This window comes from Bubalus bubalis, chromosome 2 (genome assembly GCF_019923935.1).
Source record: "Bubalus bubalis isolate 160015118507 breed Murrah chromosome 2, NDDB_SH_1, whole genome shotgun sequence".
Lineage (NCBI taxonomy): Eukaryota > Metazoa > Chordata > Mammalia > Artiodactyla > Bovidae > Bubalus > Bubalus bubalis.
Genome location: NC_059158.1, coordinates 20,392,210 through 20,419,452, shown reverse-complemented (window position 1 = coordinate 20,419,452; position 27,243 = coordinate 20,392,210). Strand labels below are relative to the sequence as shown.

The 27,243-nt window shown below is 39.7% G+C and overlaps 2 protein-coding genes and 1 pseudogene across 4 annotated transcripts in view; 2 read left to right on the top strand and 1 right to left on the bottom strand.

Annotated features, from left to right (window-relative positions):
* Positions 1 to 2,614: 2,614 nt before the first annotated feature.
* On the top strand, positions 2,615 to 26,723 carry SLC17A3 (solute carrier family 17 member 3). 3 transcript variants are annotated; one of them, XM_006051212.3, is made up of 14 exons: positions 2,617 to 2,967; positions 5,650 to 5,720; positions 6,220 to 6,399; positions 10,980 to 11,191; positions 11,540 to 11,773; positions 11,854 to 11,941; positions 19,464 to 19,550; positions 23,598 to 23,716; positions 23,839 to 24,000; positions 24,268 to 24,397; positions 24,489 to 24,636; positions 24,927 to 25,017; positions 26,288 to 26,424; positions 26,542 to 26,723. In XM_006051212.3, the coding sequence occupies exons 3-13, from the start codon at positions 6,324 to 6,326 to the stop codon at positions 26,420 to 26,422; spliced, it is 1,482 nt and encodes a 493-aa protein (XP_006051274.1). In that variant the 5' UTR covers positions 2,617 to 2,967; positions 5,650 to 5,720; positions 6,220 to 6,323; the 3' UTR covers positions 26,423 to 26,424; positions 26,542 to 26,723. The 3 variants fall into 3 exon arrangements, with proteins under 3 accessions (XP_025122528.1, XP_006051274.1, XP_006051273.1); XM_006051211.3 differs by having other exon boundaries at positions 5,590 to 5,720; XM_025266743.2 differs by lacking the exon at positions 11,540 to 11,773 and having other exon boundaries at positions 2,615 to 2,967; positions 5,590 to 5,720.
* Positions 13,903 to 15,431, top strand: LOC112579698 (annotated as a pseudogene).
* The window catches only part of SLC17A4 (solute carrier family 17 member 4), a 101,678-nt gene continuing 100,132 nt past the window's right edge, over positions 25,698 to 27,243 (bottom strand). Inside the window, exons 11-12 of the transcript XR_006549082.1 lie at positions 26,268 to 26,393; positions 25,698 to 25,885 (exon numbers count right to left, since the gene is read on the bottom strand). The gene's annotated coding sequence lies outside the window, so the exon portion shown is untranslated. The remainder of the gene's footprint in view (positions 25,886 to 26,267; positions 26,394 to 27,243) is intronic.

Below are 27,243 nucleotides of genomic sequence, written 5' to 3'. Positions count from 1 at the left end.
AAGCAAAGCAAAAACCACACACTGATGTCCGAACTAGAGAAAGGATCAGAGGTTTTGAAGAGATATACCCAAGGAGTATGCAGTACTTGGATGCAATCTCAAAAACGACGGAATGATCTCTGTTCATTTCCAAGGCAAACCATTCAATATCACGGTAATCCAAGTCTATGCCCTGACCAATAATGCTGAAGAAGCTGAAGTTGAATGGTTCTGTGAAGACCTACAAGACCTTCTAGAGCTAAGACCCAAAAAAGATGTCCCTTTCATTATAGGGGACTGGAATGCAAAAGTAGGAAGTCAAGAAACACCTGGAATAATGGCAAATTTGGCCTTGGAGTACAAAATGAAGCAGGGCAAAGGCTAATAGTTTTGCCAAGAGAATGCACTGGTCACAGCAAACACCCTCTTCCAACAACACAAGAGAACACTCTACACGTGGACATTAAGAGATGGTCAACACCAAAATCAGATTGATTATATTCTTTGCAGCCAAAGGTGGAGAAGCTCTATACAGTCAGCAAAAACAAGACCAGGAGCTGACTGTGGCTCAGATCATGAACTCCTTATTGCCAAATTCAGACTTATATTGAAGAAAGTAGGAAAAACTACTAGACTATTCAGGTATGACCTAAATCAAATTCCTAACAATTATACAGTGGAAATGACAAATAGATTCAAGGGACTAGATCTGATAGAGTGCCTGATGAACTGTGGACGGAGGTTCGTGACATTGTACAGGAGACAGAGAACAAGACCATACCCAAGAAAAAGAAATGCAAAAAAAGAAAAATGGCTGTCTGAGGAGGCCTTAAAAATAGCTGTGAAAAGAAGAGAGGTGAAAGGCAAAGGAGAAAGAGAAATATATACCCATTTGAATGCAGAGTTCCAAGGTATAGCAAGGAGAGATAAGAAAGCCTTCCTCAGTGATCAGTGCAAGGAAATAGAGGAAAATAATAGAATGGGAAAGACTAGAGATCTCTTCAAGAAAATTAGAGATACCAAGGGAACATTTCATGTAAAGATGGGCCAATAAAGGACAGAAATGGTATGGACCTAACAGAAGCAGAAGATATTAAGAAGAGGTGGCAAGAATACACAGAAGAACTGTACAAAAAAGAGCTTCACGACCCAGATAATCACGATGGTGTGATCACTCACCTAGAGCCAGATATCCTAGAATGCAAAGTCAAATGGGCCTTAGGAAGCATCACTATAAACAAAGCTAGAGGAGGTGATGGAAGTCCAGTTGAGCTATTTCAAGTCCTAAAAGATAATGCTGTGAAAGTGCTGCACTCAATATGGCAGCAAATTTGGAAAACTTGGCAGTGGCCACAGGACTGGAAAAGGTTAGTTATCATTCCAATCTCAAAGAAAGGTAATGCCAAAGAATGCTCAAACTACTGCACAATTGTACTCATTTCACACGCTAGTAAAGTAATGTTCAAAATTCTCCAAGCCAGGCTTCAACAATATGTGAACCGTGAACTTCCAGATGTTCAAGCTGGTTTTAGAAAAGGCAGAGGAACCAGAGGTCAAATTGCCAACATCCGCTGGATCATTGAAAAAGCAAGAGAGTTCCAGAAAAATATCTATTTCTCCTTTATCGACTATGCCAAAGCCTTTGACTGTGTGGATCACAATAAACTGTGGAAAATTCTGAAAGAGATGGGAATACCAGACCACCTGACCTGCCTCCTAAGAAATCTGTATGCAGGTCAGGAAGCAATAGTTAGAACTCGACATGGAACAACAGATTGGTTCCAAATAGGAAAAGGAGTATGTCAAGGCTGTATATTGTCACCCTGCTTATTTAACTTCTATGCAGAGTACATCATGAGAAACACTGGACTGGATGAAGCACAAGCTGGAATCAAGATTGCTGGGAGAAATATCAATAACCTCAGATATGCAGATGACACCACCCTTATGGCAGAAAGTGAAGAAGAACTAAACAGCCTCTTGATGAAAGGGAAAGAGGAGAGTGAAAAAGTTGGCTTAAAGCTCAACATTCAGAAAACAAAGATCATGGCATCTGGTCCCATCACTTCATGGCAAGCAGATGGAGAAACAGTGGAAACAGTGGCAGACTTTATTTTGGGGGGCTCCAAAATCACTGCAGATGGTGACTGCAAGCCAAGAAATTAAAAGACACTTACTCCTTGGAAGAAAAGTTATGACCAACCTAGAGAGCATATTAAAGAACAGAGACATTACTTTGCCAACAAAGGTCTGTCTAGTCAAGGCTATGGTTTTTCCAGTAGTCATGTATGGATGTGAGAGTTGGACGATAAAGCAAGCTGAGCGCCGAAGAAATGATGCTTTTGAACTGTGATGTTGGAGAAGACTCTTGAGAGTCCCTTGGACTGCAAGGAGATTCAACCAGTCCATTCTAAAGAAAATCAGTCCTGAATATTCATTGGAAGGACTGATGTTGAAGCTGAAACTCCAATACTTCGGCCACCTGATGTGAAGAGCTGACTCATTTGAAAAGACCCTGATGCTGGGAAAGATTGAAGGCAGGAGAAGGGGATGACAGAGGATGAGATGGCTGGATGGCATCACCAACTCAATGAGCATGAGTTTGAGTAAACTCCAGGAGCTGATGATGGACAGGGAGGCCTGGCATACTTTTGTCCATGGGGTCACAAAGACTCGGACACGACTGAGCGACTTAACTGAACTGAACTGAATCCAAGGAGAAAGGTCAAGAATCTCATGTCAGTGGATAAGCAGGTGAAAGTGCAGAGGAGGTTCAAATTCTGAATATTCAAGGCACATTTCCCCAACGGCCACTTGGCAAGACGCCCTCTCATTTAGCTTCTAGTTTGATGAATCTCATTAATGATTACCGAGTCAAGCCCCAGAGTGGCAAAGCATCTGCAGCTGCTTGCGGGCAAAGTTGTAGAGGGTGAGAGCTTGAAGGGAGAGCAGGTTCTAAATCAAAGTCCTTCCTCAGACACTAAATCGGTAAGTCACTTATCTTGGTGTTGCTGTGAAAGACCTCGAAGGGTCCTTTCTGTGTAACAGTTGTAAATTTTTTGTATATTGTATATTGTATACCCCCAAGTCTCAGGTTTTCTCATATTGATAAAAAAAAAAGTGAGTGAAGATATAAAAGCCCCATCTCCTTAATAACATGGATAGAAGAGAGGTAGAAGCAGGAACCTGAAGTTTTGTGCCTGATAACCCAAAACTTTGAGAAAATGCCAACTGTGGAAGACCTTTCCAAGAAACAGGTGCTCCAGTGAAATGTTTAAAGGCTGAGATTTGGGAATTCAATTTGGGGGCTTGTGAACAAACATCAGTGCTTTCATTTACCAATGGGATGAGCTGGATGAAGAGGGTCAATAATATCTCCATCTGGTGTTGATGTGAACTGCCTGGGTTAGTAGTTAATAAGTGTGGTTATCATAATTTCTGTTGTCACAACAGCTGGTGGGACACACAGGAAGAGCTATAGAGTGGTTGTGAAAGAACACTCCAGATAAGAAAGCATTAGCAATCGCATCACCATCTCTTACATGAAGATTCATTCCCTCCCACCCCCATTAAGGTTGTGCGGGATTTTTCTCCTGGGCAGATTCACAGCAGCAACAGGGCTATTCCCAGTGTCCTGAAGGACTCCAGCCTTTTGTAGTTAAGTTCATTGCCTTAATTTCCTACCTAGATCGATTAGGGTCCAGGACTTTGACACAAGACAGAGCTGGGGGTGACTCTGGTCTAAGACAGCATCTAGAGGAATGCTGAGTCAGAACCAGTGAGATGGTGTGAAATTTAACCAAACAAAAATGGTTGGGGATAGAAGAGGCAATGGAATGGTCACCAGGGCCACCAGAAAATGGTAGGTGTGTTGAGGATAGTTTGAAGGAGGTGATCAGGGAGAATCCTCAAGGCAGGGATGTAGAAGTTACAAGTTTTTGGTGGTCCTTGTGGCCTTTCAGATGTGTAGACAGGGTGCTATTGCTAGAACACCCCAGCCTTTAAACCCAGGGGGCTCTGCAGGAAGGTGAACCTCAGAATGATTCCCTGTGAACATGACTTCAAACCAGAAACATCTCACGATGCCATATTATCTCTGATTCAGGCAACCAGCAGGGTTTTCTCGACCAATAGTGGGAAATAAGGTAGCTGTTAAAAAATATGTGTGATTATACATGTGGGTGTAAACACATATATAAATAAAAAACACATATGATATTTATGTACTTTCTTTTGCATATGCATAGACCTTGGAGGCTAATGGGAGTGAAATTATCCTGGCAACTTCACTGCCAGGGCATCCAGCCAGAAAACTTTCTTGAGGTCACTAAGCTTTCCTGAAATTCAGATATTCCCTTGATAGCCAAATGCTCTCAGAGCTTTCCCTTATGTGGATCTGTATTTGCTCTCTATGCTTAGCCACCTGTTTAGCTGTGTGAGTGAATGCTTATAAAATCTCCTGGGAGAATTATCTTCATGTATATGGTCACATCTGCTGGGACTGGACACTCTGGTTTCCAAGACAAGGCATGCCTTGTTGTCTGGAATGGAGATAGTAGAAAACTGGAAGTAATCTGACATTCAGAATGTTCCAGTCCAAATAGTCCTACAGTAGGGGGACGGTAAAGTCTCATAACCACAGAGTTACATTGACATCACAGCAGAACATGGAAGTAAGAATAAATATCACACATGGAGAAAAGTTGTTAATAAAAAAAACATATGCTTGTTAATCATTGCCAGGTTGTACAAGACAATGTGTATGGCCACATATTTATTATTTAGTCAAGTATTTCCCAAACAATATTTGTGCTTAAAATCAGGGCAGGTAACCTATGTGTATAAGCCCTATTTTGTAAAATTGAAGTATAGTTGGTTTACAATATTGTTAGTTTCAGGTGTAAAAGGTCTATTTTTAAAAAGTCCTGGCCACACCAGGGAATTAGAATTCCTCATGTCAAGATTTGAAGAGATACCTCTCTAAGGAAGATATATGAATAGCAAATGAACACATAGAAAGATGCTCCACCTCATTAGAGAAATAAAAATTAAACAATGATGAGATATTACTACACATCTTTCAGAATGTCTAAAATTAAAAAGACTGACCACATCAAACTGTTTAGTATGTAGAGGATCTGGAACTCTCTCATACACTGTTAGTGAGGATGTAAAATGGTACAACCACTTTGAAAAGCAATCTATCATTTTCTTAAAAAGTTAAACATATCTTTATCATATGACCCAGCCATTCTACTTACAGGTATTTAAGAGAAATGAACGCACATGTCTAAACAAAGACCTGTGCTTGAATGTTCATGGCAGCTTTATTTTTAATGGCCACAAACTGCAAATAATGCAATTTTTCATCAAAAGGTGACTGGGTAAACAAATTGTGGTATAACCATGCCATGAAGTATTGCTCAGCAATAAAAAGGAATGAAGTATTAATATGGGCAGCATAGATGAGACTCAAAATAATTATGCTGAGTGAAATAAACTCCAGCAATGATGCCAATAAACCATATAGCAACCATGCGCAGTCTATTGAATCTGTATAAATCCTTGATGAAGGTGCTGCAGCTGCATTGTTGTTGTTGTCATTGTTAGTAACAACAGATGGGAAACTGAAATACACAAATTTGCTCCTGGTAACACTTGGTGCATTAGGTAAATCACAAGCCTGGATATCAACTAAGGAACGCCAAGCTCCAAATCTACCACTCTGAAATCGGCACGTGGTGAGTACTCCAGATCCTAAATAATAAACAGTTCCAAACCTTAGGTATACCCATTGTATTGAGCCAAGAGTAGGTGATGATCCTTTTCTACCCAACCCAGATGGAATGGCCCAACTTGTTTTTATGGTAGTCAGTAATAGTTAATGAAATTCATCACAGTAGTTTGACAGATAAAGGAACAGTCTATTAATTCATCTGCTATTGCAAAGTTAAGAAGTATCAGAGGTCCTCTGATTCTAGAGTTTGAGATTCTTCCTGAAACAAAGCTGCTTCTGATCACAGGTTAAACAATGTAAATAAATGTTGGACAAGACTCAGCCAGATGTGAATTAGAGTTAGGTTACTTTGGCCTGCTCTACCTTGCCAAAGGGGTAGCTAGATAGGAGAGTGGCTCCTGGTCAGGTGGACTACTTGACTCCAAGTGACTCCCACCAGCTTTTGTTTGCCTGTTGCCCACTTTTTATTTTTATTTAATTTTTTTTTTTGCCCACTTTTTAAGTGTTTTAAAGGAGTCTCTTTTCTCATGCCTGATATACTGGATCACACTCCATCACCCTGAGAGGTGAAAAACAGACATCAGAAGAGAAGAACACAATTGCCACTATGACAGAATTGAGTCCCACAGCAGGGAAGAACTCTCAAGATATACAAGGGGATGAGAAGCTCAGTCCTAGGAAAGGTAAACTCGGTCTCGACTAGGTGGTTTTAGGATTTTATGGTGGATTTTTACAATGTTATAATGCAAAGAAATGAATTTGTATCTTTTAACTTGTATAATTCTTTTTTTGAAATCCAGTATTCAATACTATTATTGTACCTTTGCAAAATGAAAGAAACAAATACCACTATTCTAAAAATGTATTTTACTTTTGATGATTACCTTCTAATCTTAATCCATATGCATTTATATTCTTGATAATTGCTACCAAATTGTCTACACATTGTACATTGCAGTATTGTGTACTCTGCTTGTTACTGCATGTAATATTATAAGCGTAATTACATTGCTTAATTAGGAAAATTTTTAAAATTACAGAAACCTTAAAAAAAATCAAGAAATGAAAAAATTAATAAGCTTAATTCAACCACTGTGATTTTTTTATTGTCTCTCTTTATATGTATATTTTACATAATTCTGTGATGTATATATTATGTTGTATATTTTGGACCACACATGTTCCTGTTTGCCTTATAATCATTATTCTTAAAGGATACATATTATTTTTCCTGTATATCCAATAGAGAAAGTATTTTTTTACCTGAAAATTCTTCTTGGGGTTGTATATTTAAGTTGTGTAGCTACTTTTTTTTTTCTTTTTTTCTTACCTATCCCAGTGACTCAGCAGTAAAGAATCCTCCTGCAATGCAGAAGCTGCAGGAGCTGTGGGTTCAGTCCCTGAGTTGGGAAGATTCCCTGGACAAGGGCATAGCAACCCACTCCAGTATTCTTGCCTGGAGAATCCCGTGGACAGAGGAGCCTGGCGGGCTATGGTCCATGGGTCACAAAGAGTCAGACACAACTGAAGCGACTTAGCACATCATATACATAGATTAACTGATAGATGTAGTTATATAGATATAACATTGTATATATTATATATAACGTATCTGTATGTATGTGCGTGTGTACACACACACACACACACACACATATATGTTGTTGCTGCTTAGTCACTGTAAGTCATGTCTGACTCTTTTGTGACGCCATGGACTGTAGCCCACCAGGCTCCTCTGTCCATGGGATTTCCCAGGCAAGAATACTGGAGGGGGTTGCCATTTTCCTTTTCAATACATGTATATATACATCTCATGATATCCTTTAACATGACACTTGTCTACAGTTGGAATTAGTACTTCCTTGGGCCTTTTTCCTAAGAAAAATACAAATCTGAAGCAATGGTTACAAATATTTCACTTCCATTGGCCATTATAGAGACCTTAGTTTTTAATCTTAACAAAATGAGGCCACATGGAGAATTTTGAGCAGAAAAGGGTGTGACCAAATTTATGGTATAACTGCTACTGCTACTGCTAAGTCACTTCAGTCGTGTCTGACTCTGTGCGACCCCATAGAGGGCAGCCCACCAGGCTCCCCCGTCCCTGGGATTCTCCAGGCAAGAACACCGGAGTGGGTTGCCATTTCCTTCTCCAATGCATGAAAGTGAAAAGTGAAAGTGAAGTTGCTCAGTCGTGTCTGACTCTTAGCGACCCCATGGACTGCAGCCTACCAGGCTCCTCCGTCCATGGGATTTTCCAGGCAAGAGTACTGGAGTGGGGTGCCATTGCCTTCTCCGATGGTATAACTAGAGCACTGCAAATGCTGTAGAATTCTACATACATTTTGAATGTAAAGACAACACTCTGTTCTAGGTAGATGAGATATAGGCTATGGAAGAAAAATCAAAGATAAATTGTAAAGTATTTGGAAGGATGGTATTTCTGTCAGCTGAGTTGGAAAGCAATTTGGGTGGAGCAGGATTGGGAGGGGAAACATAGGAATTTAGTTTTGAATCTATTAAGTTTTATTTGTTAATTAGTTGATCAGTTGATTCTTAGTGGAGCAAAAATGATGTACCTTAAGTAAATTTGACCAAATGCAGTATTTTTGTATTATATACTGACTTTTAAAAATTGAACACATGAGATGTTGCACCAACATTATTTTTCATATATTTTCACTAGACACAGGAAACCATTTTTAAGGACACATATAGTGGGAATTCCCTGGCAATCCAGAGGTTAAGACTCCTAACTTCTACTGTAGGGGACCTGGGTTTGATCCTTGACCAGGGAACTAAGATTCTGAAAACTGCTCAGGGCAGTCAAAAAGACACAGAGATTTAGGACACATATAGTAGCCTGTGAAGTGAAGTGAAGTGGCTCAGTCGTGTCCGACTTTTTACGACCCCATGGACGGAGTAACCTGCACCAGGCTACTCCATCCATGGGATTTTCTAGGCAAGAGTACTGGAATGGGTTGCCGTTTCCTTCTCCAGGGAATCTTCCTGACCCAGGGATTGAACCCAGGTCTTCCCCATTGTAGATAGACGCTTTACCGTCTGAGCCACCAGGGAAGCCTATAGGAGCCTGTAGGGAACACTTGAACTTAGGAGGGAGTCAGAAGGTATGTCAGATGTTTCTGGTAGGTTATGTAACATGAGGACTGAGAATTAACTCATTTAACCCCCACAACAATCCTGTGAGGCAGCTACTGCTATTGTTTTACAGGTGCAGAGAGGTCAGCTAACAGAATAGCTCAGGTATCTATGCTCTTATCCACTGTGCTGCCTGTAACTTAATATGCAGCAAGCAGCAGACTAAGCCTTTAAAATATACTCTCTAGTGGATCTTTCAGCAATCACATGAGGTGGGTCTTCATTCCACCCATTTGTGAAGCATTAGTCACCTGGTTTGCTGATAATCCCTTTTAATAGCCTTTGGCCTCTATGATGCCAAAGTACATTGGAGAAATCAGAGGCCACAAGAACTGATAAATTATTAGCTAATCTGATTGACATTGGAAATCATCATCCATTCCTGAAAAAGGAAAACTTTACAAAGATATTATTTTTGAACTCCTCATTCCAATTACAGTGTATTTTCCAGTTTCTTTCAAATTCCTCCTCCTTCCCTCCATTCAATGCAAAGATTAGTATTCCACTTAAGAGAGTATAGCATTGGGGGAAAGGCTCTTTTGTAAACCTCAAGACACTTCTTTTCTTGAAGTTTTGAGGACTTCTTGATGATGCATAGTATTATCCTCCTCTCCTACACCTACAAACCCCATAGGGCACTGGGGTTGTGGCAAAGATATTCTCATGGAATCATCTGGGACAGAATAGGGCCAGCACAGTGGATAAGAGCATAGAGACCTGAGCTATTCTGTTAGCTGACCTCCCTGCACCTGTAAAACAATAGCAGTAGCTGCCTCACAGGATTGTTGTGAGGGTTAAATGAGTTAATTCTCAGTCCTCATGTTACATAACCTACCAGAAACATCTGACATACCTTCTGACTCCCTCCTAGCTGTAGCCCCTTACGCCTTGGCTTTGAGGTCACCACATTCTTCCTGGTTTTCTCCTATCCCACCTACCCTTCTTTTTCGGTTTCTATTGCCAATTTCTCCCCATTTATCCAACCTCCAAATGTTGGAGAACTCTAGTCAGTCCTTGGTTATCTTCTCTATTTATTCTCATTTTCTAAATATCATGGCTTCAAGTATTATCTGTAGATTATTAAATCCCAGTGTTATGCCTCAGCCTCTACATCTCTCCTAAACTCTAGAGTTTTATATCCAACAACATTCTCAGCATCTTCTGAGTGCTTAAAAGGCATCCTTGTCTTAACTGTCCAATAATAAGTTCTTTATCACTCCACTGCCTCAAACCTTCTTTTTCCACAGATCTCTTCCTCAGTGAACAGCCAACTCCATTCTTCCTGCTGTTTAGAATAAGAATCCCCGCAATGCTCCTCCCCCAATCTGTAAACTTGAAACCAATATTCAGTTACTCACCTACTGGGATCTGTCTGGGATCTTATCATATCTTAGTTCTTCTACAGTTGCCAACCTAGTCCACGCTTCTTCACTTCTCTCTGAATTGTTGCAATACTTTCTTCCTGGCAATAGCCATCTTTACTGAAAGTACAAAAACAGATTATTTTAATTTTGTGCTCATTTCTTTTTCTGTTATTTTTTTACTATATTTTTCATAGTTTGTAGGTATCAATTTTTTTCTAATGAGAAAACTTATAGGTTTAATTTCAAAATTTAAGTGAAAGTTTGCCCTCACTAAGACATATGAGAAGAATAATAAATCTACACCAGTGAACAACTTGTTCAATATTTTAAAATTAACATTATCTATGTATATATGTATATAACTTAGTATTTATAAATTATATAATTTAAATATATACATATTTTATTTTTATGTATGTATTTACTTTTAATATATATCATATCTTTATATATTTAACTATGAGTAATTTCATCAGCCATAGACTACAATTACCTAAGAATTGGAAAGACAAAATTGCAAGAAGAACAGAACTCCCCAGAACAAGTCAGGGTCTATAAAACTGTGGTATAAAACATCCTTTGACTCAACTCAGTGGTTTCCTCCTTTTGTAATCTTTCTTTCCCAAAGCCAATAGAAGTGCATTTGAATCATCAGGAGATACTTTTCTGTATTTTAACTTGTGAAAAGTAAATAAAGGTTCGATAAGGAAAGTGCTAATACACTGTCTTAATATTTCTAGCTCCTAGCATTTGTTCCACTCGCTATGGAATAGCCTTCATCGTACATTTCTGCAACTTCATAATAATGGCACAAAATATTATCATGAATATCACCATGGTAGCCATGGTCAACAGCACAAACCATCAGCCCTCATTTAATGACTCCACTGAGGGGTTGCCTGTTGATTCCTTTGGTGATCCAAATAATTCCCCAAAGAGTCTTCCTGCAAGGGTAAGCAATGAAAGATTCAAGTTATGTTTTTGTTTTTGCTGTTCATTTCAATGTTTATTTTTCTAGAATTTTTTTTAAAATTTACTTATTTTAATTAGAAGCTAATTACTTTACAATATTGTAGTGGGTTTTGCCATACATTGACATGAATCAGCCATGGTGTACGTGTGTTCCCCTCCTGAACCCCCTTTCACCTCCCTCCCTATATTTTTCTAGAATTTATATGTTAAAAAGTTTTAATTGAGGAAACTGTGATTTATAAGTAAGTGAAAAATCTAAAGAAGCTTCTTAAGTTATGAAAGGGCCTTCCTATGCATGGCTTACCAAAGCGTTGTCTTTTTCTTTAAGGCCCCTGTGTATGATTGGAACCCTCAAATCCAGGGCATCATCTTTAGTGCTATCAACTATGGCATGATTCTGACACTGGCTCCCAGTGGATACCTGGCTGGAAGAGTAGGAACAAAGCCAGTGGTTGGTGCTGCTCTGCTTGGATCCTCACTTCTTGTTCTTTTCACCCCTCTGGCAGCTGACTTTGGACTAGTTTTCTTCATTGCAACTCGAATACTTCAGGGCATGAGCCTGGTACCCAGATATTTTATAAATATGACTGAATATGAATATCTCTGTGGGACCACGTATCAACAACTCTATTTTTATTTCAGGGGTTAGAATATGGGGGTCAGTTTGCAATCTGGGAAAGATGGAGTCCTCCACATGAACGAAGTCGACTCTGTGGCATTGCCATATCAGGTAAATACATATCACTGAAACGAGTCCACTACAATCCAACATTCTTTCACTGAGTTCTTTGACAGTTTGGCTTTTTTGGTTTTTGACCACTCTTTTTTTCATTACAAGATTCTTTGTCTTCTGCTTAATGTTGATCAAGTATTTATAAATTAGGGGATGGGTCCTTTGTCTCTGACATGACTTTCAGTTATTTTCCCCAGGCTGTCATTTGTGATTTGATTTTGCTTATAATGATTTTTGCCATTTTTCAAAAATGCATTTTTATGTAGTCAAATTGATCATTCTTTTATTTTATGGTTTTTGGACTTTGACTCATAGTTGAAAATGTTGCAAAAGCATCCAACCATGGTTTTTATTGATTATGCATGGTTTCATTTTTTTTATATTTAAATTTCTGACATACTGGGATTTATACTGGTGTTGAGTGTAAGGTATGGATCCAACTTAATCTTCTTTGGAATTGCTCTCAGTTCTCCTGAGAACAACTTTCTGATAATGATCTGCCTGGACAGTGTGCCTGGAATGAAATCTCCAGAGGAAGAAATTTCAGTTACACTGAGGAGTAATGGAAAATGGAAACAGTATGGCTAACACATTCAGTTCAGTTCAGTCACTCAGTTGTGTCTGACTCTTTGAGACCCTATGGACTACAGCATGCCAGGCTTCCCTGTCCGTCACCAATTCCCAGAGCTTGCTCAAACTCATATCCATTGAGTCAGTGATGCCATCCAACCAATCTCATCCTCTGTTGTCCCCTTCTGCTCCTGCCTTCAGTCTTTCCCATCATCAGGTCTTTTCTAAGGAGTCAGTTCTTCGCAACAGATGGCCAAAGTATTGGAGTTTCAGCTTCAGCATCAGTCCTTCCAATGAATATTCAGGACTAATTTCCTTTAGGATTGACTGGTTGGATCTCCTTTCAGTCCAAGGGACTCTCAAGAGTCTTCCAACACCAGAATTCAAAAGCATCAATTCTTTGGTGCTCAACTTTCTTTATAGTCCAACTCTCACATCCATACATGACTACTGGAAAAACCATAGCCTTGACTAGACAGACCTTTGTCAGCAAAGAAATGTCTCTGCTCTTTAATATGCTGTCTAGATTACTCATAACTTTTCTTCCAAGGAGCAAGCATCTTTTAATTTCATAGCTGCAGTCACCATCTGCAGTGATTTTAGAGTGCAAGAAAAGACAGTCTGTCACTGTTTCCACTGTTTCCCCATCTATTTGCCATGAAATGATGGGACCAGATCCCATGATCTTAGTTTTTTGAATGTTGAGTTTAAAGCCAGCTTTTTCACTCTCCTCTTTCACTTTCATCAAGAAGCTCTTTAGTTCTTCTTCACTTTCTGCCATAAGGGTGGTGTCATCTGCATATCTGAGGTTATTGATATCTCTCCCAGCAATCTTGATTCCAGCTTGTGTTTCATCCAGCCTGGACTTTTGCATGATGTACTCTGCATATAAGTTAAATAAGAAGGGTGACAATATACAACCTTTGGTGATGGACATCTCTAACACATTGTAGATGGCCAAAGTATGAGTGCTGAGTTAGAGAGCCAAGGACTCTTCAAGTCCAGACAACAAGCCATGTATACACACATACACACACCCCTGACCTTATGCCTTTTGAGAGTCCTTCACAACTCCAGAGGTTTAATCTTTGTCATCAGAGCTCACATCCACTGGTAGGAGAGTAGAGGCTCCAGTTTAGACTAAGGAGATTCACTTTGGTTATCACAGCTGACTAAGGGATGTCCTCAAATATAAATAAGGAATGGTCTTCCTAAATCCTCAAAAATTTGGAGAAAATCAAGAGAGTGAAAGAGAAAAACCAAACTCAAAAACTGCAATTAATCTGAATGAAAAAGAGAAGATTTTAAATAATTAATGAATAATATCAGAGAGACCCAGGGGGATATGTGTACATGACATTCACTTAAAAAGAATAGTTGCTAATTAAAAATACTAAGCCAAAATGGGAAAGGAGAAGACCCACATCAACGTCGTTGTCATTGGGCACGTAGATTCAGGGAAGTCTACCACGACTGGCCATCTGATCTACAAATGTGGTGGGATCGACAAGAGAACAATTGAAAAGTTCGAGAAGGAGGCTGCCGAGATGGGAAAGGGCTCCTTCAAATATGCCTGGGTCTTGGACAAACTTAAAGCTGAACGTGAGCGTGGTATCACCGTTGATATCTCCCTGTGGAAATTTGAGACCAGCAAGTACTATGTTACCATCATTGATGCCCCAGGACACAGAGACTTCATCAAAAACATGATTACAGGCACATCCCAGGCTGACTGTGCTGTCCTGATTGTTGCTGCTGGTGTTGGTGAATTTGAAGCCGGTATCTCCAAGAATGGGCAGACCCGTGAGCATGCCCTTCTGGCTTACACCCTGGTTGTGAAACAACTAATTGTTGGCGTTAACAAAATGGATTCCACTGAACCACCCTATAGCCAGAAGAGATACGAAGAAATTGTTAAGGAAGTCAGCACCTACATTAAGAAAATTGGCTACAACCCCGACACAGTAGCATTTGTGCCAATTTCTGGCTGGAATGGTGACAACATGCTGGAGCCAAGTGCTAATATGCCATGGTTCAAGGGATGGAAAGTCACCTGTAAGGACGGCAATGCCAGTGGAACCACCCTGCTTGAAGCTCTGGATTGCATCCTGCCACCAACTCGCCCAACTGACAAACCCTTGCGTTTGCCTCTCCAGGATGTCTATAAAATTGGTGGTATTGGTACTGTCCCTGTGGGTCGTGTGGAGACTGGTGTTCTCAAACCTGGCATGGTGGTCACCTTTGCTCCAGTCAATGTAACAACTGAAGTGAAGTCTGTAGAAATGCACCATGAAGCATTGAGTGAAGCCCTTCCTGGGGACAATGTGGGCTTCAATGTCAAGAACGTGTCTGTCAAAGATGTCCGTAGTGGCAATGTGGCTGGTGACAGCAAAAATGATCCACCCATGGAAGCTGCTGGCTTCACAGCTCAGGTGATTATTTTGAACCATCCAGGCCAAATCAGTGCTGGATATGCACCTGTGCTGAATTGTCACACAGCTCACATTGCTTGCAAGTTTGCTGAGCTGAAGGAGAAGATTGATCGTCGTTCTGGGAAAAAGCTGGAAGATGGCCCTAAATTCTTGAAATCTGGTGATGCTGCCATCGTTGATATGGTTCCTGGCAAGCCCATGTGTGTCTAGAGCTTCTCTGATTATCCTCCCCTGGGCCGTTTTGCGTGACATGAGACAGACAGTCGCCGTGGGTGTCATCAAAGCAGTGGACAAGAAGGCAGCTGGAGCTGGCAGGGTCACCAAGTCTGCCCAGAAAGCTCAGAAGGCTAAATGAATATTATCCCCAATACCTGCCACCCCAGTCTTAATCAGTGGTGGAAGAACGGTCTCAGAACTGTTTGTCTCAATTGGCCATTTAAGTTTAATAGTAAAAGACTGGTTAATGATAACAATGCATCGTAAAACCTTCAGAAGGAAAGGAGAATGTTTTTGTGGACCATATGTTTTGTATGTGGCAGTTTAAGTTATTAGTTTTTAAAATCAGTACTTTTTTTTCTTTTTTTTCTTTTTATTTTATTTTATTTTTAAACTTGAAACACTGTATTAGTTTTGCCAAACATCAAAACAAATCCGCCACAGGTAATGAAAACAACTTGACCAAAAATCTGTCACAGAATTTGAGACCCATTAAAAAAAGTTTAATGAGAAAAAAAAATATTACTGCTAGTATTTTTTAATTGAAATGAGAGATCTGAATACCTATATGAGGATAAGGCCATCTCATCAGTGAACTGGACAAATATCGAGATACTGTTCCAGAATACAGTACAAGAAATTCAGGAGTTGGAAAGCATGAAAGAAAATTTAAAAGACTGGAATGAAGGCAGTGACCTTATAAAAGTGGCAACTCCTTTTCTTCTCATTTTCTGTTAAATAGGGACAGAGCACCTGGGATAGGTCAGCTGACTGTCTAGAGGAATCTTGGGAATGTACAAGACTGCAAGTTCTAGAGTCTCCCTTGTCTTTGGTTTTGGGGAATCAGCAGCCCCAGGTAGATGGCCTCCAGAACCTGGTTCTGTGAACACAGAACTTATGGTTGTCTGGGAGGCCTAGACTAAAAGTCATTGGAGGAACCCATCAACAGGTGGAGTGAACTGAACCTACCTGCCTACTTCATGATTCTCAGAGAAACTACCATTTCCACTCATGCTAGGGCTCCCTAGTAGGCTGCACTAAGGACAGCATCACTCAGCTCTTGAGATTGGAGGAGGACTTTCAGAAAAGTACCTGTCCTTAGCAGAAAGTGAAAGTGAAAGTGAATCACTCAGTTGTGTCCAATTCTTTGGGATCCCACAAACTGTAGCCTGCCTGGCTCCTCTGTCCATGGAATTCTCCAGGCAAGAATACTGGAGTGGGTTGCCATTTCCTTCTCCAGGGGATCTTCCCTACCCAGGGATCGAACCTGGATCTCCTGCATTGCAGACAGATTTTTCACCAACTGAGCCACTGGGGAATTCCTTAGCAGAAGAGCCTAGCTACTGCTAGCCTCTAGGACAAAATATACTGTATTTTATTTTCTTCTAATGGGCCCACAAAGGTATACCTATAGGTAGGAAGCTTTATAACCACTTGAGAAGCTCAATAAATTAATGAAGAAGAAGAAGCAGACTAAACAGATTTGGTAGCTCATATTTGAGGCAGATCTCATAAGTAATGGAAACACACACACATGCACCTTTAATCTAAGGATCGTATATCATACAGCAATGAAAATGAATAGTTGAATGCAACAACATGGATAAGTCTTAGAAACATAAATGTTGAATAAATAAAGCATATCTATCATGGGGAAATTGCCTCAATACAGTGGTAGTCCCAGGTACACAATCAAGCCAGGAGTCATGGAACAGTTAGGCTCACAGACAAAAACAGGTGTTATAATTGCAGTTTGTCAAGCCAATTTAAAATACAGAGTGAGACGTAAGAAGGAAAAGGGGGTGAGTTAATACATTTAAGATAGGGTGCAAACAGGTGGAAAGAACAAGAGGGGCCCAGGTCTTGGATTGATGCAGTGACATGTCCCCCATTATAACTGGCATAAAGGCAGAGAGTTTAGAGAAAAGAATGCAGCTTTTGCCGGAGCCAGCCGGCAAAGTCGATCAGGTCCTGAGAACGTGCACGACGCGGCTGAGAAAGAATACTACAGCAAAAGAATACTACAACAAAGATGGGGTCGAGAGGATCAGACACGTCTCCACAAAGGGAAGCGGTCTGACCACGACTTTATTCAGCATCTTATATTTATACAGGAGAGCGTGCGAAAGACAAGACAGTTAACATTCTTCTTGGCTGACCTATACATCTTACTAAAAGTCACAAAAAATCTTGAGAGCATGGGAATGGCACCCTGTTATTATTTCTTACACCAGATAACATTTCCTTGTGTGTGAGAAGTTTGTCCAGAACTCCAGGTGTCTGCAGTAAATAATCGCCTAATCTCTGGGGTGGCGGGACAGAGAGCTATGTTTGCAAGCAAACCCTCAAGGACTGAGGCAGCTCCCAGGGCTGTGTCCTTTAGATAAAGGACCCCGTTCTCACGGGCAGCTCCCCGCAAGCTTTGATGGATGCAGTGGTGGAAAAAGGTACTGATTTCCATCTTCATTGATTTGTGTCCTGAAGTCAGGCAATCTCATTTCAAATGCTACCTTTCCTTCTTATTAATTATATGACCTTGGGCTGGTTAATTAACTTTTCCATGTTTCTATTTCCTCAGTTGTAAATTTGGATATTGGTGCTTAAGGAGATTGGAGAAGGCACTGGCTACCCACTCCAGTACTCTTGCCTGGAAAATCTCATGGACAGAGGAGCCTGGTAGGCTGCAGTCCATGGGGTAGCTAAGAGTCAGACACGACTGAGCGACTTCACTTTCACTTTTCCCTTTCATGCATTGGAGAAGGAAATGGCAACCCGCTCCAGTATTCTTGCCTGGAGAATCCCAGGGACGGGGGAGCCTGCACAGAGTCAGACACAACTGACGTGACTTAGCAGCAGCAGCAGCAGCAGCTTAAGGAGTTAACACAGATGAGACACTTCAATAAACTGCATGGCCAAATGAGAAGAAAAACATAAGTGATCTATTTTTTTAACTGTAGGATCAGGAAAGCCCTTTTAAGCAAATGAGTGTCTAGAAGTCATTACAGAGGAACCTCATAGATCTGAACTCCATGAAAACTTACAACTGCTGGATTACAAAACACACCATAAACAAAGTTAAAAGTGGGAGAATAGAATTGCAGCCAGCATGACAGAGGATTATTTATAACACATAAAGATTCTATAAATTGAGGCAAAGTTAGGTGAAAGAAATTAAAAGGTTATGAACAGACTTTTCACAGAAGAAATAAAAAATGACATAGGAAAATTAATTCAACTTCACTATAAAAAGAAAAAAGGTATACTGTTTTATATTCACATTGGAAAACTATATTAGAATTTTGAGAATGTCCAATGTTGTCAAGAGATGAAGAAAAAGTATTTGTTGGCAACTTAATTTGATATGGCCTTTTAAAGCAGCAGCAGTCAGCAGTATCTGTCAAAATAAAAAGTGTATAATCTTTGATTTAGCAAGTCTACTTCTGATAATTTACTGTTTAGAAATAAATTACGTTTATGTTCAGAAGTGATAGTTAAGTTTATGTTCAGCAATTACAATGGCTATAGAATCTAGAGTGACATGGAAATATTTACAAGACCGGTTGCAACTAAAAAATAAATGTCACGAGACAATAGGTACATTATTGTACCTATGTCCTACTTATTTAAAGTTAATTATAACTCACATATATATATATATATATATATATAAAATTTGACCACTTGATGTTAATGTTCATCTGGGAAATTTAAAAAACCTAACAGTCTAGTTTTGAAAAAGTTTTAAAAGGGAAATGTGCCCACTATATATGTGAATACTCTGTAAAGCCATGGAAATAAAAAAGTGTTGTTAGCATATTAATAGGAAAATGTATCTAACTTGCTGTCTACATATTCTATAAATGCATTTACAAAGCAACATATGCATATCAATATATATTATGTATGTGTACAGAGAAGAAAAGTATGCAATTATATATCATGTAATAAATTGTAGCTCCTGGTTAACATTAGAGAAAAGAGTAGAAATGTATTGGAGGAGCATTTGGTTCCTTGTGGTAATTTACTTTTACAATAAGCATATATGTTATATGAATTGTGTAATTAAAAATTAAAATAGCATAAAAGGAAGCATGGTTATCATCTAAAGTGATACCAGGGAACTGCCAGAAAAATGGGTCTTTAGGAGAACCTATGAACTCAATCAAAATTTGAAGTTCATATATATGTTCTACCATGCTCATCTCTTTATGGTTATAGTGCTCTCTAGTATGTCACCTGTCCTTCTGTAGGCACCTAGTGGGTGGCAGTCCAGCCCCCACGGCCTTATTCTCTCTTTGCAGGAATGCTGCTGGGTACCTGCATCGCCATCCTGCTGGGTGGCATCATCAGTCAAACCCTCGGGTGGCCTTTTGTCTTCTATATATTTGGTAAGCTACTATCTTCCCACTCCCAGGTTTTCATATCTAGGGTGACTCTTCTGATATCTAACTGTGTGTACTTTTCTGGAAGAAATGAGTCAAGACAGAAAGATCCTAGTAAAACAAAATGTCTTAATATAATAGTTGGGAAGAATGAACCTATGCCATCAAAGAATTTGGAAGTCCTCCTGCCTATGATGCATTTTTTTTAACATTTAATTAATTAATTTTGGCTGTGCTGGATCTTCATTGCTGCATGTGGGCTTGCTCTGGTCGTGGTGAGTGGGGACTACTCTCTATCCACTTGTAGTGCATGAACTTCTTACTGCAGGGGCTTCTCGTTGCAGAGCACAGGTTTTAGGGTGCACAGGCTTCAGTAGTTGTGGCACACAAGCTTAGGTGCCCCATGGCACATGGAATCTTCCCCCAAAAGAGATCAAACCTGAGTCCCCTGCATTGGCAGGTGGATTCCCAACCACTGGACCACCAAGGAAGTCCATCATGATGCATTATTAATGCAGAATGATTAAAATCTGCTGCCCTAGCAGAAAGTAGGGGACAAACCTGAAAAGCAGTGATTTGTGAGAGACAGAAGAATCAGAGTTGAGATGGAGCGAAGAGCCCTGAGAGAGTAAGGCAGATATAGCCAATAGGAAAGAGTACCTAACAGGAGATACCTGCACACAGAGAAAACCCTGGTTATCTGCAGAGTCCTCCTTGATACTCTGTAGAGCACTGATCTGGGTATATGTGTGAGGACAATATCTGAGGCCTGGGGAGGATGGAAATCATTGGAAAAGATTAAATAGTGTTCCAGTACTTATAGAGCATCATGGATAGTACCTGTTTCCACAAAGCAGACTGAAAAAAAGTTTAATTCTTGGCTCATTGGGCAGGATACTCATAAATATCTTTCCTCAGTAGTGAGAAATAATTAGCTTCAGGGAACACACTATTGTGGATCTCTCTAACAAATGATGATGATAGACCTAAAAGGATCAGTGTTTCCATGTAAGTTAACTGTATCCCAAAACAAAGCTCAAAAATATTTATAGAAATACAAAATATTTAGCATCCAACAAAGTATAGTTCATAATGTCTCCATAATGGCTCCAACCATAGGTTACCAGGCATGGACAACAGCAGGAAAATATAATCCATAACAAGGAGAATAATCAATCAATCAAAACCAACCCAGAACTGACACAAATGTTAGAATTAGCACACAAGAATAGTTATTATAACTATATTATAACATAACTCTATTTGCTCAGGAGTTAAGACAAGCAAAATATATTTTTAAAAGACCCTAAATCAAACTTCTAGAGATAAAACTACATTATAAGGATTGAATTAATGACAGATGATACAACAGAAGAAATGATTAATGAACTTAAAAGTAACAGTAGAAACCATCCAGAATGAACTATAGAGAGTTAGAGGAGCATCTTTCATCTAATGAGGTGACTTTTGGTGGCCTCCTGGATAGCTTCAGCATGGAGGCCACCAGAAGGACCAAGCCATAATTACAAACTTGGAACTTTTGGCCTCACCCTCCATCTTCCTGGGAGGAGAGGGTGCTTCAGATTGTATTAATAATCAGTTATGGCTCAGATGGTAAAGAATCCACCTGCAAGAGACCTGGGTTTTATCCCTGGGTTGGGAAGATCCCCTGTAGAAGGGCATGGCAACCCACTCCAGTATTCTGGCCTAGAGAATCCTCATGGACAGAGGAACCTCGTGGGCCTCAGTCCATGAAATAGCAAAGAGTCAGACATGACTGAGCGACTAAGCACAGCATTGTATGCCTACATGATTTAGCCTCCTTAAAATCCCTAAGCTATAGGGTTCTGAGAGCTTCCAGGTTGATGAACACACCCACATGCTGGGAGGGTAGCATGCACTCAATTCCACAGGGTCAGAAGCTTCTACAATCAGGACCCTTCCAGATCTCACCCTATTCATGCCATCTAGCTGTTCATTTATCATGAACCTTTATCATGTCCTTTATAATAAAGTGAAAGTGAAGTGAAGTCGCTCAGTTATGTCCTATTCTTTGTGACCCCATGGACTGTAGCCTACCAGGTTCCTCCATCCATGGGATTTTCCAGGCAAGAATACTGGAATGGGTTGCCATTGCCTTCTCCAGGAGATCTTCCCAACCCAGAGATTGAACCCGGGTCTCCTGCATTGTAGGCAGACACTTTATTGTCTGAGCCACCAAGGAAATCCCTTTATATTAAACCAGTAAATAAAAATGAATATTTCCCTGAGTTTTGTGAGCTATTTCACCAAATTATCAAACTGAGAGAGAGTTGCAGGAACCTCAGAATTTGTAGTAAAGTTAATTTGGGGACTCATTAGTCACAATTAGTATCTGAAGTAGAGGGCAGTCCATGTACTGAGTCCTTACTCTGTAGGGTCTGTGCTAATGCCAGATACTGTCAGAATTGGGCTAAATTGTAAGACACTAGCTTGGTGTATGGAGAAGGCAATGGCAACCCACTCCAGTACTCTTGCCTGGAAAATCCCATGGATGGAGGGGCCTGGTGGACTGCAGTCCATGGTGTCGCTAAGAGTTGGACACGACTGAGCAACTTCCCTTTCACTTTTCACTTTCATGCATTGGAGAAGGAAATGGCAACCCACTCTGGTGTTCTTGCCTGGAGAATCCCAGGGACAGAGGAGCCTAGTGGGCTGCCATCTATGGGGTCGCACAGAGTCGGACACAACTGAAGTGACTTAGCATTAGCATAGCTTGGTGTATGAAGAGAATTAGAGACTTTCTTTTTTTTTTTTTTTTTTAGTTTTTTGAATGTTGAGTTTTCTTTTTTTTTGCTGTTATATATTTTCTTTTTTTTACTTTACAATATTGTATTGGTTTTGCCATACATTACTCAGCCATTAAAAAGAATACATTTGAATCAGTTCTAATGAGGTGGATGAAACTGGAGCCTATTATACAGAGTGAAGTAAGCCAGAAAGAAAAACACCAATACAGTATACTAACACATATATATGGGATTTAGAAAGATGGTAACGACAACCCTATATGCGAGACAGCAAAAGAGACACAGATGTATAGAGACTTTCTTAGTGTGAAAAACCAACACAGATAGTATCAGAAGTGTTGTGAGCAGAAAAATAGTTTTCCTTTGTTGTTGTTGTTCAATTGCTAAGTCATGTCTGACTCTCTGTGACCCCATGGACTGCAGCACACCAGGTTTCTCTGTCCTCCACTATCTCATGGAGTTTGCTCAAGTTCATGTCCATTGAGTCAGTGATGCTATCTGATCATCTCATACTCCGCCAATCTCTTCTACTTTTGCTTTCAATCTTCCCCAGCATCAGGGTCTTTTCCAGTGAGTCAGCTGTGCACATCAAGTGGTCAAAGTATTACAATTTCAGTTTTAGCATCAGTCCTTTCAATGAATATTGAAGGTTGGTTTGTTTTAGGATTGACTGGTTTAATCTCCTTGCAGTCTGAGAGACCCTCAAGAGTCTTCTCCAGCACCACAATTTGAAAGCGTCGATTCTTTGGTATACAGCCTTCTTTATGATCCAACTCTCACATCTATATCTGACTACTGGAAAAGCTTGTAGCTTTTGACTATATGGACCTTTGTCAGCAAAGTGATGTCTCTGCATCACTGCAGAGTATGCTGTCTAGGTTTGTCGTAGCTTTCCTTCCAAGAAGCAAGCATCTTCCAGTTTCATGACTGTAGTCACCATCTGCAGTGATCTCAGAGCCCAAGAAAATAAAATCTGTTACTGCTTCTACTTTCACTAAAGTTTTCCTTAGCTAATATTTAAAAAGTTGAGATACCAAGTTTAATGCCATTTCTAGGGTCTGTGATTTTCACACACACAAATAATCAAGAAATGTAAAATAATAGGTTCTAGACCTATTAAAAAAGCTGGCATATCCATGTAAATTTTTTGAGAAGTGGAAAGAAGATATTATGAGCAAGAGCTTTTCCCAGGACCCATGCCAGAAAATGTCCCAATTGAAAAGAAATTCACACACAAGTTTACCAATTTAATCTCTGCTTGCAGGAGGTTTTGGCTGTATCTGCTTTCTTCTCTGGTGTGTTTTGGTTTATGATGACCCTGTCACTCATCCATGGATAAACATTACAGAGAAAGAATATATCATATCCTCCTTGGCCCAACAGGTACACATAAAACTCCAACCTTCTCCAGAGATCTTGTATCAGCATCTGAATTTATCAGAGTGACTATGAACGTGTGAGCATGTCTCAGATCTTACTATTCTGATCAGCAAATTTGTTTTCAGGTCAGCTCTACTAAGCAGCCTCTTCCCATCAAAGCTATGGTCAGATCTCTACCCCTCTGGTCCATGTGTGTTTGCTGTTTCAGCCATCAGTGGTTAATTAATATAATAATTATATATGCACCAACTTACATTAGCTCTGTGTTCAACATTGATATTAGAAATGTGAGTATATTTCCCTCCAACCATTTTTCCTGTTTGCATGACTCTGTCTTCACAAATCATTCATCTAGAAAAATTTACCTTTAATTACCAAGAAATAATTTAACAGTCATGTGAGTAGCTTTTCTGAAGGTATGATGGAAGGGACCACTGATTTTCTTAGGAAAGTATGATTTCAGAGTTGTCAGTATGATTATTAGTGATTTATCAGTATAAGGTGTGGTCTCACGGCCTTTATTATGATGGTTTAACTCAGTGTTTTCCCTTCAGAGTGGTTTCCTGTCTGCCCTTCCTTTCATTATTGCCTGGGTCATTTGCCTCCTGGGAAGTTACCTGGCAGATTTCCTTCTGACCAAGAATTTTAGGCTTGTTACAGTGAGGAAAATTGTCACAGTTCTAGGTAAGAACAGGGCCAAAATATCTGATAATTCACAAGGCATACAACACCCAAAAATGTTTGTTGTTTAATTTGTCTGTTCCTCATTCCTTAGGAAGTCTCCCCTCCTCAACATTCCTTTTGGTTCTGCCATACGTTGCCTCCAACTATATCATAGCAGTGAGCCTTCTGACACTCTCCTGTGGACTAGGCCTGTTATGTCAGCCAGGGGTCTATATCAATGCCTTAGATATTGCTCCAAGGTAGGACTGTAATCTCCACTCTCATTTTCATACTTTCTGAAAAAAATTAGCCTGCAGACTTCTGGAAGCCTCAAACTTTGCAAAATTATAAATCATGGGCAATGATGATTGTGGCCATTTTCAGGTATGTGGAGGGAAGGGCATTATTGATTTGCCTCAGTGCCTTTCATTGAACATACACAGAACAAGTCTTTTTGACATAATTGCTATTAATATATGATATATTCCGGGGCTGAAGCATGCTGCCAAACAAATGTGGATCTAGCCTGAAACATTCCTGTCACCCACAGGCATTCTAGTTTTCTCATGGGAGCTTCAAGGGCGTTTGCACAGATATCTGCTGTCCTGGCACCCACTGTCAGTGGATTTCTTCTCAGTCAGGTAAGGTTTTCTTGTCAGGGTTTCTTAAAATGCTCTGCCAAATCCACTCATAATGATAATAGCATAAGAAACGTTTTCACATTTTGGAGAATAAAATTAAATCATGAGTAACTTTGTCATGAAGATCAATGTAGCAAAAGAAAATACAGAACAGTTTCTTTCATGACCTCATTCTGAAACCAAAGCACTCCCTGGTGATCCACTGGTAATTTCCAGTCTTTGAAATCACACAGTGACTTACATATCCTATGAGAAGATGATCAGTCCATGCATATATGCAACTTGTCATGTTTTCTGCAACATTTTGAAATTTTCATTTGCATAACCATACAAAAGCAAAGAGATAATGAAAGCAAATATGTTTAAGTGTCTGGTACATGCAGGGAGTATTATAGGTATTTCATATACAGTAAGGGTGTTCTTTGGAAGAAATGATGCTAAAGCTGAAACTCCAGTACTTTGGCCACCTCATGCGAAGAGTTGACTCATTGGAAAAGACTCTGATGCTGGGAGGGATTGGGGCCAGGAGGAGAAGGGGACGGCAGAGGATGAGATGGCTGGATGGCATCACTGACTCGATGGACGTGAGTCTGAGTGAACTCTGGGAGTTGGTGATGGACAGGGAGGCCTGGCGTGCTGCGATTCATGGGGTTGCAAAGAGTCGGACATGACTGAGCAACTGAACTGAACTGAATCTAATTTATTGATTCTCATACTAATTATGAAAATAAAGTATTAATATCCTCATTTCCTGATGATTAAAATCTGATAGGATGTCTTTCCACTGAGAGGATGTAGAATCAGAATTCTTCTTAGACCTATCTAGCTTCAAAACCCACAGTCGTCTTCTTGCAAGATTCTTCTTGCACTGGAGAAGAAGAAATTTTATTAGTGTATATATATGTAAATATGTATATAGAGAGTCATGATTCACACAAAAGAAAAAGTGTTTGGCACTTTGATAAATAATGACAAATGCAATTCTGGAGGTTAAATGTAAAAATCCCTAAGTCCATTTTTTTAATTAATTAGTTTAAATTGGAGGGTAATTACTTTATAAAACCACTACAATACAATATTGTAGTGGTTTTATAAAGAACATCCTGAATCCATTTTGAAATTCTTTCCATCAAATTATTAAGCTGTGTTTAGGAAATGAATTTCTATATGAAGATCTACTAGTGAACATTGTCTTCTAAACTATTAATGTGAGTTTCATAGGAAAAGGGAATAAAAGGGGTAATACTTACTTGAACTTTTGTTTCCTCAGGACCCTGAATTTGGGTGGAGGAATGTCTTTTCCTTGGCATTTGTCATTAACACATTAGGACTGATCTTCTATCTTATCTTTGGAAAAGCAGATGTCCAAGACTGGGCTAAAGAAAGAAAACTTACTCATTTATGAAGGTAAAGAGTAATGATTTCATCTATGGTTAAAACCACAGAAGCACTATTTAAACTTTTTAATTTTTATTTTATGTTGGAGTATTACATTTTTAACTCTATGTCATTTTTCTTTCTTAGTTACCCCACTTCGGATGGAAAGTCATTAGGTACTTTATTTCATAAATGAGAAGGCTTCAGTGGTGGACAAACAGAAAAATTTTCTTTGCTGTAGCTCTTTTCAAATCTGAGATCATTTCTTTATTTTACTCAGACTTATTTTTGAGGAAAATATCTGATGAATGAAAATCCAAATAAAATGATAGCCAAGAAAAAAGTTGTCATCTTTACAGAATTAACAATGGATTCAAAGGAGCTGCTGTACAGGACCCAGTATACTAGATTCATAGATTTTGGATCTCTAAGCAGGAAACAATGTTTTGAAACTCTTAATGCAGGGCAATAACCTCACTAATGCAATGGTTCCTCCCATTTGCAAAAACGAATACTGATTTATATTTGTTGGGCTCAATATTGTCCGTGTGTTCCTTCCTTTGTGTGCTCCACTCCCTTCCATCCTGCTCAGGCCCCAGGAGGCTGACCTGTGTGGTTTGCACCCCACACTTTCTCTCCTGCCTTCTGCTGGATTTTCAGAGGAGGCAGGAGAGTGAGGATAGGAGTATTTATCTCTACTGTTCCTCCCTATGGAGACTGCAGGTGGCTGATCCTTCCTCTGCAGTTCACAGCTCCTAGCAAACAACCCTCTCCATACTTTCTTGTAACATCTCTCTCTCCCTGTCCTTTCACACCTTTTTTGGCCTTGATGTTGCAAGCCCTGGAATA